Below are 18,482 nucleotides of genomic sequence, written 5' to 3'. Positions count from 1 at the left end.
CCCCAATTAACTTCAGACACGTGTGTCAAGAGGCGCCCTTTTGCGTCCGTAATTAAGCTGCGTGTCTTCATATTTTGGCTGTGATTTGAGTATTTTTAATCTATTTAATACTAAGAGAAGCAGTTAAGAGCATCTGCATCAGTGAACTCCATAGGGAGTTCACTGCACTGAACCCGGATCATCACTATAGCGCGGGCCCCGCGATACATGGCGGCCCGTGATTGGCCCGATTAATAAATTTTTTTTTTTTTAAACAAAAATCAAACAGAAAAAAAATAATAATAAAAAAAATTTTTGTGAATCACTTCCATGGGGTTCACTAATGCTGATGCTCTAAGCGCTTGCAATAAACATGTCCTGATATTTTCAAAAAGAAAAAAAATCTTTTGACTGCCTTTTAACGGGAAGTCCCCACGAGACACGTAAGCTGAGAACAGGCAAGTAAAACGACACAGTATCCCCGTTTTGCACTCTCGAGAAAGTGAAAAAAGCTTTCGCCGCACCGCGTGAGAAAAAACAAAGAAAACAAAAAAGTCTGATTCTCGGAGACCAGCACCTTCTTCTTCTTCGTCGAATCAGTTTTTCGTCTCTACGGCGAGAATCTGATACTGCGTAGATTCCCTTCCCCGACGTATAATAATAATAATAAGAATAACGCATGGCGTCGCTAGCTCTGACTTCTCCTCCCGGCGTTAAGGTTCCGTCGTACCTTGCCTCCTCGTCTTCGTCTCTCTTCTCATGCTCCTCGATTTCCAATTCGGCGGTGAGCAGTCTTGTATCTTCTTGGAATTCAATCATACATACACATTACGTACGTAAACGTGTATGTATTAATGTATTATAGACTGTTTTGGATGCTGCTATAGTAATGAATTCAAACAATCTTCTGTTTGATATCTGATTTGGTCTGTGGAGATGAGCGTAATGCATTTATGTTCTAACTTATTATTTTTTTTTTTTGCCAGAAATGCAATTTGCCGAAAGCACTGAATCTTGGCAACGGGACGACACTTCCAAAGTATTTTGATTCTTCTTCCCGGTTGGAGAAACCATTTGAGTAGTAGTAGAGCCAACACAAAGCTCAAGCTCTTCTCTGGTACTGCAAATCCAGCCCTTTCTCAGGTTTGTTTTTTCCTCCTCAGTCTTCTTCTTCTGATCATGTTTTTTTTTTTTAAATCTCTCTCTCTCTCTCTCTCTCTCTCTCTCTCTCTCTCTCTCTCTCTCTCTCTCTCTCTCTCTCTCTCTCTCTCTCTCTCTCTCTCTCTCTCTCTCTCTCTCTCTCTCTCTCTCTCTCTCTCTCTCTCTCTCTCTCTGTGAAGGAAATTGCTTGGTATATGGGCTTGGAGCTTGGCAAGATTAGCATCAAGAGGTTTTTTTTTTTTTTTTTTTTTTTTAGCATCAAGAGGTTTGCTGATGGGGAAGTCTACGTTCAGCTCAAAGAGAGTGTTAGAGGCTGCGATGTCTTCTTGGTGCAGCCTACTTGCACTCCAACTAATGAGAATCTCATGGAGCTTTTGATCTTGGTCGATGCTTGCCGTAGAGCTTCCGCTAAGAAAGTTACTGCTGTGATTCCCTACTTTGGATACGCAAGAGCTGATAGAAAGGTACCAACAATTAATCTCTCCTTTTCTTTTTGCAAAAAGAGGTTTCAAGCAAAATTTTAAAACTTATTGTATATTCTAGACTCAAGGGCGTGAATCCATTGCTGCCAAACTGGTTGCAAACCTTGTAACGGAGGCAGGTGCGGATCGGGTTCTTGCATGTGATCTTCATTCAGGACAGTCCATGGGTTATTTTGACATAAGGGCTGTTCCTTTGGTTGCCGCAGGTACCGGCGGTAAAGGCAGCGTCAATATTCTGCGTCACATTTCGTTGACGCAGGAAGCTACACTGACGCTGCATCCGAACGCCGCGTCCTGCGGCGTCAGCCGGTAAAACAGGTTAATGTTTATTAATTATTTTAAATATCATGATAAATATATAGATATCAAAATAAATAAATTAAATAATAATATTAATTAAACTAATGATTTATCCTAAAATTATGGAAAATATGAAAAGTAAGAAAATTAACTAAAGAAACTGATTAATTAAGATATATTAGTATACTTATATATAAATTTTATAATAATTTGTATTTGATCAATATTTTCAGTAAAAATCAGAGAAATTATCTATAATATTAATCATTAAAATTATAAAATGAGAGAAAGTAATGATGATATTATCGATATATATTATTAATATCTATTTATAAATTAAATTTCCTAAATATCAAGTTTATTATATATTAAATTTTTTTTACAAATATTAATATATATATATATATATCCGTAAAATAGGTTCATGTTTATCTTGATTTAAATATCATGATAAATATATAGATATCAAAATAAAAAACTTAATAATAATATTAATTAAACTGATGATTTATCTTAAAATCATGGAAAAGATGACAAGTAAGCAAATTAACTAAAATTATGGAAAAGATAAGCCAAATCACTTCATAAATAATAGTATAGATAAATATTTTGATATCTGCGTTGAACATATATTCAAAAGTTAATATTTTAATTTTGAAATCTTTATTATTTTTTTAAATGATTATAAATTATAAGATAGAGTCTTGATGGAGACTCCAATGTATATCCTCCTAAGGGCACATATGTACTGTGTGATAAGGGAAGGCGTTTTCAAGAACCTGTTTTTGTGTAATCAAACCGGTTTTAATTTCAGATCCAACATTAACCATTGACTTGGCAACCACTTTTGATTTTGATTGAATCTATACTATCAAAAGAGAAGGAGTCCTAAAAAAATATACTTGTGGAAAGTTATTGCATCTATTCATTAATTATTTATTATATTATGGTGCTACTTTTATTTTCTCTAACCATACAGTAGTCTAAATAATTGATTCTTTGTTATGTTGAGATTTGTTTTTTTTCATGCTGAGATTTCGTATTCCTTTAACCAATTATAACTAATAGACATAATTACCACATAAATTCAGTAACCGTTAGCAAACTTCAATAGCCCATTTGATTAATTTCACATTTTTGTCACATACACTAAATTTCTTATCACCAAGATCCTACACTCTTTAAAAATATTAAACAAACCCATACTCGTATATTAGTATGTTGATATGTTCAAAATTCCAAAAAAGTCAATATTTTGGTCTATGTAGATATTAACTACTCTTTCAATGAAAAACACTATTATTTTTGGAGTGCATAACTTATGAAGTTTAATATACCACCAATACTGCAATTCAAAAATTACACTAGAATAAATTAATAAATAGTATCAAATATATTACCATTCCAAAATTAGTGCGTACAAAAGATGTGTTACCCATAAGTTATACCGAATTTGATCACTATGTGCTAACTAACTTAATATTTCACAAAATAGGGTAATTCTCCTTAATAGACCATTTTCAAGATTTGATCACAAAAATATATCACAAGGAGAAAAATGACCAAAATGTTTCATTTAATAGGTAAAAAGACACTAATACCCTAGATATATAAAAAATAAAAAACTAAAATTTTTTTTTTTAAAAAATAATTTTTTTTATAGTTTTAGATTATATTTTCAAATTCAAAATTTTTTATAATTTTTTTTTTCGAATTTGTTTAATTGTTTTTTCAAATTTTCTTTTTGTAATTCGAAAATACTTTTTGAAACAGTTTTTAAAATTTTTATTTTAAAATTTTTAATATTTATTTTTTGTTTTATAAAATTTTAAATCTCAATCCCAAATCTCCACCCCTTAACTCTAAACCCAAATGTTTGGATTAGTTAACCTTAGGGGTATAAATGTATATTTACCTCTTTAATGAAACATTTTGATCATTTCGATCCTTAGAATCTATATTTGTGACATAAACCTTTTTAGTGCTATCTTAGAGTATTTTCCTAAAAATATCTTAAAACTATCATAAAATTAATTTTCAAATCTAAAATAAATAAAATATAAACTTATAATAGGTGAGTAATAAAAAACTAATATTGTCATATCAATTGATTTTGTTTTTCCTTTCTATTACTATTTTTTCATTTTTTGAATGACATATAAAAAAAATTCATCAAATTCTAAGGAATCACAAGCTTATTCAATTTATGCAACATTAAAAATTATATTAGTAATTTAATCAAATGTTTAAAAAATATGTGTTATATCGGATCAACCGGTATCGGACGCATGTGAATAGGGGATTTTTGGATTTTTACCGTATTTTTACCAAATTTTGTTTTGTACTATATACATGTCACTTGATCAATCGGTTCGACCACAAGTCTAGATTATGTATGAAAACACTATGAAAATACTGTTTGAAACTCGAACATTATAATAGAAAAACTTTTAAATTACTTATTTCTAATAAAAATTTATAAATCTATTCAAATTTTATCAAACGGTCAACAAAAAAAATCTACGATTTTAAGCGGGGGTCAAAATCTAGTTAAGCGTTAAATTCCAACTGGTTTCCCTCCCATTAAAAAGAAGTGTACCATAAAATCAAGATTTTGCTGAAAGCTCTTAATTAATTTGAAGGTTTGATTAAGAGTTAATGAATATTTTTACACCAAAAAGAAAATTATACATATTTATGACAAAAAAATATTTATATGAGATTTTCATCATGACGCAAAGAGTATCGTCAGGCATGGACTCTGTAAATTGACTTAGGGTGATTACTATAAAATCAAGACTAGCGCTTGATCCGCCCATCCGTGCGGGTATTTATTTTTATTTTTAAAAAATATAAATTTATCTTATATAAATGTATATATATATATATTTTAAAATCTAATAACATAAAGTAGAAAGGGATTCTCTTCTCAGCCTGCCAGGTCATCAAATAGGTGAAGGAGAGCTCAACACCTGTCTAAGTCTCACGTTTAAAACTCAACTCTATTTAAAGTGAATGTACATGATCATCATTCTCTATTGTAACATGAATAACATGAATTCTTTAGTTATTAATCAACTCCAGATAACTACACAATAAAAATATCAAATAGTTTACAGAGTTTTTGATTTTCAGATTGAACTAAAAAATCAAAATAAAGAAGACGGAAACGTTGTTTGCTTTATGAAACCAAAAAAAATAACACTGAAATGCATATAGAGAAACAATCTAAAATTAATAACAAACATTTAAAAATGGTTGTTTAGATGAACATTAAAAATTCAGTTATGCCTCTTATTCATGAGAAGCACATTTTATTACATAGAACATTCACTGTTTTCTTAAGAAATATTATGTAAATATAACATTTATTACATAGAATACTTCTTTTGTGCCAACCTTCCAAGCTGCTGATGCGCGACCCTTCTTGGTGGCGACACCACTGGAAGATGTTCCTCAATATGATGATTCCTCATGATCATTGCCATCATCCTTAACCTTAGAGAGTACTGAACTGCCACCAGGCATGTCATCCCCATTATCATCATCATTATTTGATGTTAGTCACGACAACAACTCCTGGATCATCTCCAAAGCCTTCCAGCTTATTGTGAAACGCCACTGCTTGCGAGTCAAACAGAGTCATAGTGACAGATACATCACTGCCAACAGAGAAACAATAATATGAAATAACCATCGTATATTTACTCAGTTATGAAAATGATGAATAGCTTTATACGAAGAGATATTAACTTATCCATCTTGATCGCTGCCATAACACGTTCTATTCCCTGAGGAACGTCACTCACTATACTCTTCACAGCAGCGAGTTCTCCAATTATTTCTGAGAGTTAATGGAGCGCTCAATTATTTATCGGTTTCAATAATGAATTTGGGATGAATCAGATATTAAGCGGATGTACCTGGAAGATGTGTGCTTGTATTGGCTAGGCCATGAAGCGAATCGTGATTTCAGAACCTAAACCGTTGTTCAGGTATTGGTGAGACTGATATGGTTAACTCATCAAAGTGGTTGAATCACTGAACCGAATTGAGAGTCGGTTAGGCTGAAGCTCTGATTGCACTGTGTCACATCGAACCCGCTTAATGTGAACAGAGAATAGGCCTCGAGACGGCGTCGGAAGGTGGCGAGACGGTTGAATTTGGCATCATTGTCGACTGAAAAACGTCTAAAATAAATCAAATAAACAAACGGGTTCAAGATTTATCTTTTTAAATAGTTTGGAAAATGATCTTTTTACAGTTTTGAAGATTTATGAGTATAAAAGCCAGAAATAATTAACAGAAAATGAGTTCATGAGTTTCAAGAACGGAGAACCTTAGCATCGATGAAGATCATGTCAACGACCATCATCTTGACACCGCATCTAAAATTTATGGCTTCCCAGAATAGAGCAAGAGCAACCTCACCTCGATGGTGGATGAACAACTGCCAGCCTTCAAATCAGCAAGTAGAACAACGTATTGCTTACCCATTGTAATGAGAAATTATCATCGAATGCTTTTGGAATTGTGAGGAAGATTCTCAATGCATGAGGACTAATCTTTTTATAGGTAGAGATCTAAGAAGATAAAGAGACATTGACTGCATAATTGTGGTTGTAGTGGGTCGTGAGAGAAAAGCAAGATTTAATGATGTTGAATCAATGCTGAATCGCTGAACTTGTAACGACAACGGGTAACAAAACGAAACGCTGCTAAACTCCATCGCAGCTTTTCAGAAAATGAGAAACCCTAACGGGGATACCATTTACAAAGGGAAGGCGACTCACGTGTCAATTTTGGGCCAATATTCAGAAAGTCTTCAGTCCAACATAATATCCTGAAGTCCAGAGAATATACATGAATTTAAAAGCCCATTTTAAAGAAAGAATAGCGAAACTTACGTGAGACTTGGACAGGTGTTGAGCTCTCCTTCACCTATTTGATGACCTGGCAGGCTGAGAAGAGAATCCCTTTCTACTTTATGTTATTAGATGGGCTTTTAAATTCATGTATATTCTCTGGACTTCAGGATATTATGTTGGACTGAAGACTTTCTGAATATTGGCCCAAAATTGACACGTGAGTCGCCTTCCCTTTGTAAATGGTATCCCCGTTAGGGTTTCTCATTTTCTGAAAAGCTGCGATGGAGTTTAGCAGCGTTTCGTTTTGTTACCCGTTGTCGTTACAAGTTCAGCGATTCAGCATTGATTCAACATCATTAAATCTTGCTTTTCTCTCACGACCCACTACAACCACAATTATGCAGTCAATGTCTCTTTATCTTCTTAGATCTCTACCTATAAAAAGATTAGTCCTCATGCATTGAGAATCTTCCTCACAATTCCAAAAGCATTCGATGATAATTTCTCATTACAATGGGTAAGCAATACGTTGTTCTACTTGCTGATTTGAAGGCTGGCAGTTGTTCATCCACCATCGAGGTGAGGTTGCTCTTGCTCTATTCTGGGAAGCCATAAATTTTAGATGCGGTGTCAAGATGATGGTCGTTGACATGATCTTCATCGATGCTAAGGTTCTCCGTTCTTGAAACTCATGAACTCATTTTCTGTTAATTATTTCTGGCTTTTATACTCATAAATCTTCAAAACTGTAAAAAGATCATTTTCCAAACTATTTAAAAAGATAAATCTTGAACCCGTTTGTTTATTTGATTTATTTTAGACGTTTTTCAGTCGACAATGATGCCAAATTCAACCGTCTCGCCACCTTCCGACGCCGTCTCGAGGCCTATTCTCTGTTCACATTAAGCGGGTTCGATGTGACACAGTGCAATCAGAGCTTCAGCCTAACCGACTCTCAATTCGGTTCAGTGATTCAACCACTTTTGATGAGTTAACCATATCAGTCTCACCAATACCTGAACAACGGTTTAGGTTCTGAAATCACGATTCGCTTCATGGCCTAGCCAATACAAGCACACATCTTCCAGGTACATCCGCTTAATATCTGATTCATCCCAAATTCATTATTGAAACCGATAAATAATTGAGCGCTCCATTAACTCTCAGAAATAATTGGAGAACTCGCTGCTGTGAAGAGTATAGTGAGTGACGTTCCTCAGGGAATAGAACGTGTTATGGCAGCGATCAAGATGGATAAGTTAATATCTCTTCGTATAAAGCTATTCATCATTTTCATAACTGAGTAAATATACGATGGTTATTTCATATTATTGTTTCTCTGTTGGCAGTGATGTATCTGTCACTATGACTCTGTTTGACTCGCAAGCAGTGGCGTTTCACAATAAGCTGGAAGGCTTTGGAGATGATCCAGGAGTTGTTGTCGTGACTAACATCAAATAATGATGATGATAATGGGGATGACATGCCTGGTGGCAGTTCAGTACTCTCTAAGGTTAAGGATGATGGCAATGATCATGAGGAATCATCATATTGAGGAACATCTTCCAGTGGTGTCGCCACCAAGAAGGGTCGCGCATCAGCAGCTTGGAAGGTTGGCACAAAAGAAGTATTCTATGTAATAAATGTTATATTTACATAATATTTCTTAAGAAAACAGTGAATGTTCTATGTAATAAAATGTGCTTCTCATGAATAAGAGGCATAACTGAATTTTTAATGTTCATCTAAACAACCATTTTTAAATGTTTGTTATTAATTTTAGATTGTTTCTCTATATGCATTTCAGTGTTATTTTTTTTGGTTTCATAAAGCAAACAACGTTTCCGTCTTCTTTATTTTGATTTTTTAGTTCAATCTGAAAATCAAAAACTCTGTAAACTATTTGATATTTTTATTGTGTAGTTATCTGGAGTTGATTAATAACTAAAGAATTCATGTTATTCATGTTACAATAGAGAATGATGATCATGTACATTCACTTTAAATAGAGTTGAGTTTTAAATCATGATATTCATCTGTTGCGTTACTCGCAAGTCAGCACCTTTTTGTTAACCCTTGCGGTTACAAATATACGCTGGGTGCATTTACTCACTCATAAAACCATTCCCATTAAAACCAAAAACAGTCCATGCTCCTTCATTCACCGTTTAGCTACCTCATATCCTTAACCATCATCTAAAATACTCAGAGAATCTGTTAACATTGAAACCACAACAAGAATACTCAGACATGGTTAAGAAAGAAGCCAAGGGTAGAGCTAAAGCGGTTAACGGCGAGCAGAGCAATAGCAACCAAGGTCGTCGTGTCGTAAACGCAGACTCAGTCAATGATACTGACGTTGACGATGAATTCATCTCATGTAACTAAAGTTGCTTTAAAAACAAAATGTTTGGGTTGATGTTTCTTGGAAAATTATGGGAATTTATAAATCCATCCAAGACAGGCAAACAGAGGCGCTCATGGTTAGATGCTAAGTATCTCTCTCAGGAGACACTTAAAAATTTCAGCTATCATTCACCAACAAGTACAACTACAGTTATTTGCTGTCTGTCATGCTTTTTTCTTCTGGAAAATAAATAAACAGAATTGAGATTATATAGAACTCTCCACCAAATGGTTAAGAGTCTCATTAGAACATTGCTATATACCGCATCCACATTTACGATTTTCAAGTTTATATGAAACTTCCATCTATTGGATCCTGTCTGACATGATCTATCTCACATAGTAATTGCAGCACGATTAGCTCGACAAACACGGTGATGAGGCCATCCAAGTAGAGGTTCCCATAGTTAGGCGCGGTCCGACTACCCGGAGTGGAACCAGGGCCTTGCGAGAAGGTTTCACCAAAGCTGTCCAGCATATCCTTGATCAAGATGGACAGACTGACCAGGACCAGCTGCTGATTGAGAAGATGGTCCAGTTGAAGATTCAAGATCAAGCCGGCCCAAAGGAGGTTCAGGACGCGGCCGACCCGATCCAGTTCAGACTCAACCAAGCCGGACTTCTCATCTCCACATCCGAGCTTGGTCCAGACTCAGTTTCCATTTCATCCACTCCAACTCTTTCCGGTTCTGAGATCTAGCCGACCACCAAGGGGAGTAGCATGTGTTGTACTCTTTTTCCTCACCAGGTTTTGTCCCATTGGGTTTTCTTGGTAAGGTTTTAATGAGGCAACATGCAAGCATGCTATTAGCCTTGGTCTAAGCCTTCTCAAACCGACAACCAGATGTCTGGTTTATTTTAATTTATTTGGTTAAGACTTTGGGCTAATGTTTCAGCCTCATTTCCGGCCAGCTTGTTTAAGGCCTTTTATCTTTGAGTCTCATAAGGGATAAACCCTATATAACTCCATGAAGTTGGCGATTTTTGCCTAAGTCTTTTATGAAATAATTTTGCCTTTGCAAACCTAAAACCCTAAGTCTTTTTCTGTGAGAAACAAGAGAGAGCAGCCGAATCTTATCAAGCTTCAAACCACCAAGCTTGTGGCGATTCTTCACCTCCATTCCACCCACCGATTTGCCTTGAGAGTGATACACATCCAGCAAGCCAAATCCCATAGCTATCCACCTCCATCCACTGTTCTTGTTGAGAGAGATACACATCCAGCAACAAGGATCCATCCCCCATACTTCTATCCTTCTTTCGTTTTGTTTTATCTTTCATCATATAGTTCTAGCTTTTTCCATTCATTATAAAAACTCATAAAAAGTCCTATTTGCTTCTGTTCTTCATTGATCATATTGTTTTCTTCCTGTTCCTTATTTTGATTCATAAAAACTCATAAAAATAGTGTCCTTTTGTTTCAGGAACCAGATCGGCCAACTCCCAACCCATCGCGACCGTCTAGCCGTCCCATAACCGTCCGTCCGTCCTGTCCAGTCCGACTTCTCGAACCTCAGACTGTCCGTCCGTGCAGACTGCTTCCCGGCCTGTATCATTTTGGTATCAGAGCTCAAAGCTCCTAAACCTTCGGTTGTATCCTATCCTTGTTACCTTTGTTAATTGTTTGGTTCATCATCTTGTCTTTTAAAAAAAAAAAATTGCATTTGTTCTTGCTGTTCTTGGCGAGTTCAAACTTGTTTCTTTCCTGCATATCTTTTGATCCGTTTTTGTGCATTCTCCATTCTAGTAATCTGTTTTTGGCATCCAGCGATTTCACTTTCCTTTTTGATCGGATTTCCATTTAATTGCATTTACTTTTTTTCTCTTGGCTTGCACTTCAAGTTTTTCCATATTTAAAAAAAAAAAAAAAAGATTGCACTTTCCTATTTTTAAACTTTCGATTTTTACAAAAAAAAAAAGGAAGATTTACATTCAATGCATATCATAGTTAAATAACCTTTTCCTTTTTCTTTTACCCTTTTGCAAATCACTCTTTCTTTTCCTCTCTTGTCGCAGGAGACATGGGAGACCTAAATGGAGCACCCACACAAGCCGAGATCAATGCTCAGCTGATGGCTAACCATGCTGAACTCCAAGCCACACTGGCTACTGTGACTGAGCAGCTGGCTCAGATAGCAGGAAGGGATCGAGCTAATGCTCCCCGGCCGAGGAGGAGAAACCAACCCCTTCCGGAAGAACAACAGTCCCAATCCAGTGAGGACAACTCGGACACTGACCGTACCGAACCGGAAGAGCCGCGGCGCAAACGGGCCGGACGTGGGAACCGACGGGAGTATCGGGTCCAAGGCGATGGGAGCCCGGTCCGAAGGAGATTCCGAGACGATGAAGTAGCTTGGCAAGGAGGCAAGGATCTCAAACTTACTCCTCCGACCTTTGCTGGAAAGGTTGACCCGGACGCCTACATTGAATGGGAGAGGCGCATGGAGTACATCTTTGAATACTACCGCTATACCGAGGCCAAGAAGATCGCCTTAGCCGCAGCCCAACTGACGGACAATGCCCTAACCTGGTGGGACAGGGAAGTAGCCGAGGTTGGCAGGGTCTATAGGATTGAGACTTGGGATGAGATGCGAGCTAAGCTCCGTGCAAGGTATATTCCCTCATATTATCAGCGGGACTTACTAAAACGTTTTCGCAAGTTGTCTCAGGGTACTAGGTCCGTAGAGGAGTACTTTGAGGAGTTTGAGGCTCTCAAGAACAAGCTCAGGACGCGCGAGACCGAAGAGGTTATGATGGCTCAGTTCTTGGAAGGCCTTCAAGACCGCATCGCTCGCAAGGTGGAGAGGCAGACCTACGTCAACTTCAATGATCTCCTCCACTATGCCATCCAGGCCGAGCAGCACATTAAAAGGAAGAACGCCTCTAGTGCCAGGAACAAGACGCCATGGGCTTCAACCGGATCCAAGGGGGCTGAGAAGAACAAATCCATTGAAGTGGAAAACCGGTTCAAGAAGAGCCAAACCGACCAGTCCAAACCAGGTTCATCCGAACCAGGTAAGGGACAAACACAAGCTCAAAGAACTCGTGATATTACTTGTTTCAAATGTCAGGGGAAGGGGCACTACGCCAGGGACTGTCCGAACAAGCGTGTCATGATCCTTAAGGCAGACGGCGAGTATGAGTCCCAAGACGAGGCCGATGTAGAGATGGCCGACTCAGGAGACGAGATAGTGGACTATGCTGAAACTGGTGAGCTACTGGTGGTCAGACGAGCTCTCAGTGCTCTCTTTGATCCAGAAACCGTCCAACGAGAGAACATCTTCCATACTAGATGTAGCGTGGAAGGCAAGGTATGTAGTCTAATTATTGATGGTGGCTCTTGCACTAACGTGGCCAGCAGGTACCTTGTTGAGAAGTTAGGGCTAGCAAAGTTGCCACACCCCAGGCCATACAAGCTCAAGTGGCTCAATGATGAGACGGAGCTTAAAATCTCGGAGCAAGTTGTTGTTTCCTTTTGTATTGGTAAGTACCAGGACCAGGTGAAGTGTGATGTGGTTCCTATGCAAGCCGGTCATCTACTGTTAGGGAGGCCTTGGCAGTTTGACAAGGAGACTATTCACCATGGGAGGACTAACATCTACAGCTTTACCCACAACAACAAGAAGCACAGCCTGGCTCCTCTCAGTCCACAAGAGGTGTACGAGATGCAGAGGGCCATGGATCAGTCTGGATTGTTTAGTAAAACTAACCTTTACATCTCTTCTAGTAAATTGATTAAATCATTGCAGCAAGACACACAGGTGCTACTAATGGTTTTCAAGGAAGGTTGTTTTGCAGGTTTTGAGGCACCAGATTGTCCAGCTGAGATGCAAGGACTAATGGACCAGTACAAGGACGTGTTCCCTGAAGAGATACCAGCCGGCTTACCACCCCTCCGAGGCATCGAACATCAGATAGACTTTGTGCCAGGCGCCCCACTTCCAAACCGAGCCGCATACCGAGTCAATCCGGAGGAGGCTAAGGAGCTGGAGAGACAGGTCCAAGACCTCATGGACAAGGGATACATTCGAGAGAGTCTCAGCCCATGTGCAGTACCCGTCCTATTGGTGCCTAAGAAGGATGGAACGTGGCGTATGTGTGTTGATTGCCGAGCCATCAACAACATCACCATAAAATATCGGTACCCCATTCCTAGACTTGATGATATGTTAGATGAACTGAGTGGTTCCACCGTGTTTTCCAAGATTGATCTTAGGAGTGGCTATCACCAAGTTCGGATGAAGGAGGGAGACGAGTGGAAGACTGCTTTCAAGACCAAGCAAGGCTTGTATGAGTGGCTGGTGATGCCATTTGGTCTTACCAACGCCCCTAGTACCTTCATGAGGCTTATGAACGAGGTTCTAAGGCCTTACATTGGTAAATTTGTGGTTGTCTATTTTGATGACATATTGATCTATAGTCAGTGCTTATCCGATCACATTAGTCATGTAGAACAGGTTTTGAAGGCTCTCAGGCAGGAAGGACTCTTTGCCAATCTCAAGAAGTGTGTATTTTGCACTGACCAGTTAATATTTTTAGGCTTTGTTGTGAGTTCACAGGGTTTGAAGGTCGATGAGGAGAAGATCAAGGCCATCCAAGACTGGCCCACACCGACCACTATTGGGCAAGTCCGAAGTTTCCATGGCCTAGCCAGCTTCTATAGGCGGTTTGTCAAGGACTTCAGCACCATTGCCGCACCCATGACCTCAGTGATCAAGAAGAATGTATCCTTTGTTTGGGGCCCTGCCCAAGAGGAGTCTTTCAACAAGCTTAAATATAGTTTAACTCATGCACCCGTTCTTACACTCCCTGATTTTAATAAAACTTTTGAGATTGAGTGTGATGCATCAGGTACAGGCATTGGAGCTGTCCTCACTCAAGGGGGCCGACCAGTGGCATTCTTTAGTGAGAAACTGAGTGGAGCTGCCCTCAACTACCCAACCTATGACAAAGAGCTATACGCTCTAGTAAGGTCCCTTGAAACTTGGCAGCATTACCTTTTGTCTAAGGAATTTGTTATTCATACAGATCATGAGACACTTAAGCACTTGAGGGGACAGACCACACTCAAGAAGAGGCACGCCAGATGGCTCGAGTTCGTGGAGACCTTTCCCTATGTGATCAAGTACAAGAAGGGCAAGGACAATGTGGTGGCCGATGCACTGTCCCGGAGACACACTCTCATTGTGACCATGGAGGCCAAGATCATGGGTTTCGAACATATTAAAGAATCTTATGCCACTGATCTTGATTTTAATGAAGTTTTCAGGAACACTGAGAAGGGGGCTTTTGGGCCATACTACCAGCATGAGGGGTTCCTGTTCAAGGGAAAGAGGCTGTGCATTCCCAAAGGAGCCATGAGGGAACTGCTGGTTCGGGAGGCCCATGGTGGCGGCCTCATGGGACACTTTGGTCGGGACAAGACCTTGAGTGTCCTAACTGAACATTTCTTTTGGCCAAACATGAAGAGGGATGTGGAGAGCATATGCGCCAAGTGCACTACTTGCCTCAAAACCAAGTCCAGGTCACATCCTTACGGTTTACAAATGCCATTACCGATTCCTAACCACCCTTGGGTAGACATTTCTATGGACTTTGTGCTGGGTTTACCCAAGATAAACCACAAGGATTCCATTTTTGTAGTGGTAGACAGGTTCTCCAAGATGGCCCATTTCATAGCCTGTAACACCACTAATGATGCCACTCAGACCGCCGACCTATTCTTCAAAGAAGTGGTTCGACTACATGGTGTTCCTCGAACCATTGTGTCTGACCGTGATACCAAGTTCCTCAGCCATTTCTGGAGAACACTATGGGGCAAGTTCGGAACCAAGCTACTATTCTCGACCACTTGCCATCCCCAGACCGACGGCCAGACTGAGGTAGTAAACCGTACGCTTTCTCAACTGTTGAGAGCTACGGTCGGTAAGAATTTAAGAAATTGGTTGTCTTGTTTGCCTTTTGTTGAGTTTGCTTATAACCATGCTAGGCACTCTACTACTAACCTGTCACCTTTTGAGATTGTTTATGGGTTTCAGCCAGAGACTCCTTTAGACTTCACCGAACTGCCCAGCTCTATGTACCGCAGTCGTGATGGAGCCGCCAAGGCAGAGTTTGTTAAGAATATGCACCTAAAGGTCAAGGAGAGGATAGAAGCCAAGGCGGCTAAGGTCAAGGCCAAGTATGACCAAAAGAGGAAGGAGGTACTGTTCGAACCCGGGGACTTGGTGTGGTTACACATGCGGCCCGAGAGGTTTCCAGAAGCCCGGAAGTCCAAGCTCTCTCCTCGTGGGACAGGGCCATTCCGCATCCTAAAGAAGATCAATGACAACGCCTATATCCTTGACCTCCCTGCTGAATTTAAAATTTCACATACTTTCAATGTCTCGGATTTGTCTCCTTTCCATGCAGATAGTGATGACTTTGCAGATGATGGTGTTCTGAGGCAAGAACCTCTTCAAGAGGGAGGGAATGATGAGGCCATCCAAGTAGAGGTTCCCATAGTTAGGCGCGGTCCGACTACCCGGAGTGGAACCAGGGCCTTGCGAGAAGGTTTCACCAAAGCTGTCCAGCATATCCTTGATCAAGATGGACAGACTGACCAGGACCAGCTGCTGATTGAGAAGATGGTCCAGTTGAAGATTCAAGATCAAGCCGGCCCAAAGGAGGTTCAGGACGCGGCCGACCCGATCCAGTTCAGACTCAACCAAGCCGGACTTCTCATCTCCACATCCGAGCTTGGTCCAGACTCAGTTTCCATTTCATCCACTCCAACTCTTTCCGGTTCTGAGATCTAGCCGACCACCAAGGGGAGTAGCATGTGTTGTACTCTTTTTCCTCACCAGGTTTTGTCCCATTGGGTTTTCTTGGTAAGGTTTTAATGAGGCAACATGCAAGCATGCTATTAGCCTTGGTCTAAGCCTTCTCAAACCGACAACCAGATGTCTGGTTTATTTTAATTTATTTGGTTAAGACTTTGGGCTAGTGTTTCAGCCTCATTTTCGGCCAGCTTGTTTAAGGCCTTTTATCTTTGAGTCTCATAAGGGGTAAACCCTATATAACTCCATGAAGTTGGCGATTTTTGCCTAAGTCTTTTATGAAATAATTTTGCCTTTGCAAACCTAAAACCCTAAGTCTTTTTCTGTGAGAAACAAGAGAGAGCAGCCGAATCTTATCAAGCTTCAAACCACCAAGCTTGTGGCGATTCTTCACCTCCATTCCACCCACCGATTTGCCTTGAGAGTGATACACATCCAGCAAGCCAAATCCCATAGCTATCCACCTCCATCCACTGTTCTTGTTGAGAGAGATACACATCCAGCAACAAGGATCCATCCCCCATACTTCTATCCTTCTTTCGTTTTTGTTTTATCTTTCATCATATAGTTCTAGCTTTTTCCATTCATTATAAAAACTCATAAAAAGTCATATTTGCTTCTGTTCTTCATTGATCATATTGTTTTCTTCCTGTTCCTTATTTTGATTCATAAAAATAGTGTCCTTTTGTTTCAGGAACCAGATCGGCCAACTCCCAACCCATCGCGACCGTCTAGCCGTCCCATAACCGTCCGTCCGTCCTGTCCAGTCCGACTTCTCGAACCTCAGACTGTCCGTCCGTGCAGACTGCTTCCCGGCCTGTATCACACGGATGCTCCTGGGAGCTACTAAATCGACGCATATTGTATCAGAAGGTTAGTCACAATTAATCGTTTCTTCTGCAAGTAACATTCTCAGCGCCCATAACTCATCAAAATTCCTTTATTTCTTCAGCTAAAACTCAAACATTTAAAAGACGTGGAAGAGGAAGAACTCACGCTTTACCAGGTACAAAAATGCATGTATATAACGACTATACTTTTCAAGCTTAACAACCAATAGTGACAACAATTACTATCACCATTAGTTCAAAAAAAAAAAAACAATTACTATCACCAATATACATTCCATTCGCAGTCCAAACACACCAAATACCAAATTATAACAACAATTATACAAACCATGATAACTGGAAAATCAAATCCCGCTCATATTTGAAAATGATCCATTGGCCAAGCCAACTGTTGCTGGATTTGGACAGTTTATTATTTTTTTTATTTTAGATTTTGACTCATATCCTTTATTATAGTTTAGCCCCATACCAATTTAGATGGAAAATTAATTTATCTAATAGGTTTTTATGATAATAATACAATTATTTTATTTTGAATTTTGGAAGATTATAAAACAATTAATTCCTCATCTTTCTGAGGAAACAACTATCCATTTGACTTATTATATGTAAACAACTATTAATTTTAAAGACATTGGTTTTCATATTTGGAGTTAATTAATAACTATTTTAAGAGATAGTAATACATAATGGATTAAAAAAAGTTAATACGACAATAAGACCACAACAAAAAAATGAATAGATAATAAAAAAATCAAAAATAATTGTTAGGAAAAATATAATAAAGTACAGGAAAAAAATAAATATAAAAACAAAAATGAATATTCTTTTTATATAAAAGAGATATATTAAGTTATTCTAACTAAATAAATGTAGAATGTATTCTAAATATGTATGTGAAGGATTCTTAAAAAAACTATAAACATAGATCCACAAGTGTGAAAAAATAAAATATATAGTTATATAATCGAATAAGAGACACACGATATAAAATAATGTAAGAGAATGGATAAAACTAGATAGCTTCAAGCTAAACAAATAAATCAACAATTCTACACCATCAAAATAAAAACAGAATAAAACTTCAAATACAAAATCTTAAGAAAAAAATTAGTTAATTGTAATGAGAATGAAACTGAATAAAGAATAACAATAAATAAAATAAAATAAAATAACAATCAATAAAATAATGATTCATACTAATATAGAACAAAACAATTTAAAATACAAATAAATATTAAACAAAAATCAAAAATATTTACTCTAATTATTTAAATTATCTTTAAATTATTTTTAAATTATCATCCCGCCCGTAGGGCGGGCCGACCCTAGTTTTATATATATTAAATAATTTTTAGCATTTAAAAAAATTTATAATTAAGAATGAATAATTTTATTTTATTTTTTTATCTGTCAATTTTATTATCTATATTTTTAAAATATGATCCGTATGTTCGTGTAAATGTATTTTTTATGGATCAAAATTTAATGTAAAATAAAAGTGTCATCTATGGTTATATTTGATTTCTACGATAAAAAAATCAATATATCATTTATTTTGTGTGTTTTATATTATGTATTTTATAACATTTTCTTGAGTTTTTGACATAGTTAATT

General features: G+C 38.0%; 1 protein-coding gene and 1 long non-coding RNA gene across 5 annotated transcripts; one reads left to right on the top strand and one right to left on the bottom strand.

The window, feature by feature from the left end:
• Nucleotides 1-347: 347 nt before the first annotated feature.
• Nucleotides 348-11,051, top strand: LOC103874876 (ribose-phosphate pyrophosphokinase 2, chloroplastic). Of its 3 annotated transcripts, XM_033291021.1 has the most exons (5): nucleotides 348-1,369; nucleotides 1,406-1,604; nucleotides 1,684-1,741; nucleotides 1,829-1,940; nucleotides 10,621-11,051. In XM_033291021.1, the coding sequence occupies exons 1-4, from the start codon at nucleotides 1,335-1,337 to the stop codon at nucleotides 1,933-1,935; spliced, it is 399 nt and encodes a 132-aa protein (XP_033146912.1). In that variant the 5' UTR covers nucleotides 348-1,334; the 3' UTR covers nucleotides 1,936-1,940; nucleotides 10,621-11,051. The 3 variants fall into 3 exon arrangements, 1 of the variants encoding a protein (XP_033146912.1); XR_004457968.1 differs by lacking the exon at nucleotides 10,621-11,051 and having other exon boundaries at nucleotides 348-763; nucleotides 966-1,122; nucleotides 1,320-1,369; nucleotides 1,406-1,884; XR_004457967.1 differs by lacking the exon at nucleotides 10,621-11,051 and having other exon boundaries at nucleotides 348-1,122; nucleotides 1,320-1,369; nucleotides 1,406-1,884.
• Nucleotides 3,702-9,736, bottom strand: LOC108872270. 2 transcript variants are annotated; one of them, XR_001959010.2, is made up of 4 exons: nucleotides 6,262-9,736; nucleotides 5,846-6,112; nucleotides 5,676-5,766; nucleotides 3,702-5,584 (listed from the first exon to the last, which is right to left on the bottom strand). It is a non-coding gene; the product is annotated as an uncharacterized LOC108872270 (long non-coding RNA). The 2 variants fall into 2 exon arrangements; XR_004457969.1 differs by having other exon boundaries at nucleotides 5,846-9,736.
• Nucleotides 11,052-18,482: the final 7,431 nt, after the last annotated feature.

Source organism: Brassica rapa, chromosome A05, assembly GCF_000309985.2.
Source record: "Brassica rapa cultivar Chiifu-401-42 chromosome A05, CAAS_Brap_v3.01, whole genome shotgun sequence".
NCBI lineage: Eukaryota > Viridiplantae > Streptophyta > Magnoliopsida > Brassicales > Brassicaceae > Brassica > Brassica rapa.
This window is presented reverse-complemented; position numbering and strand designations above follow the sequence as displayed.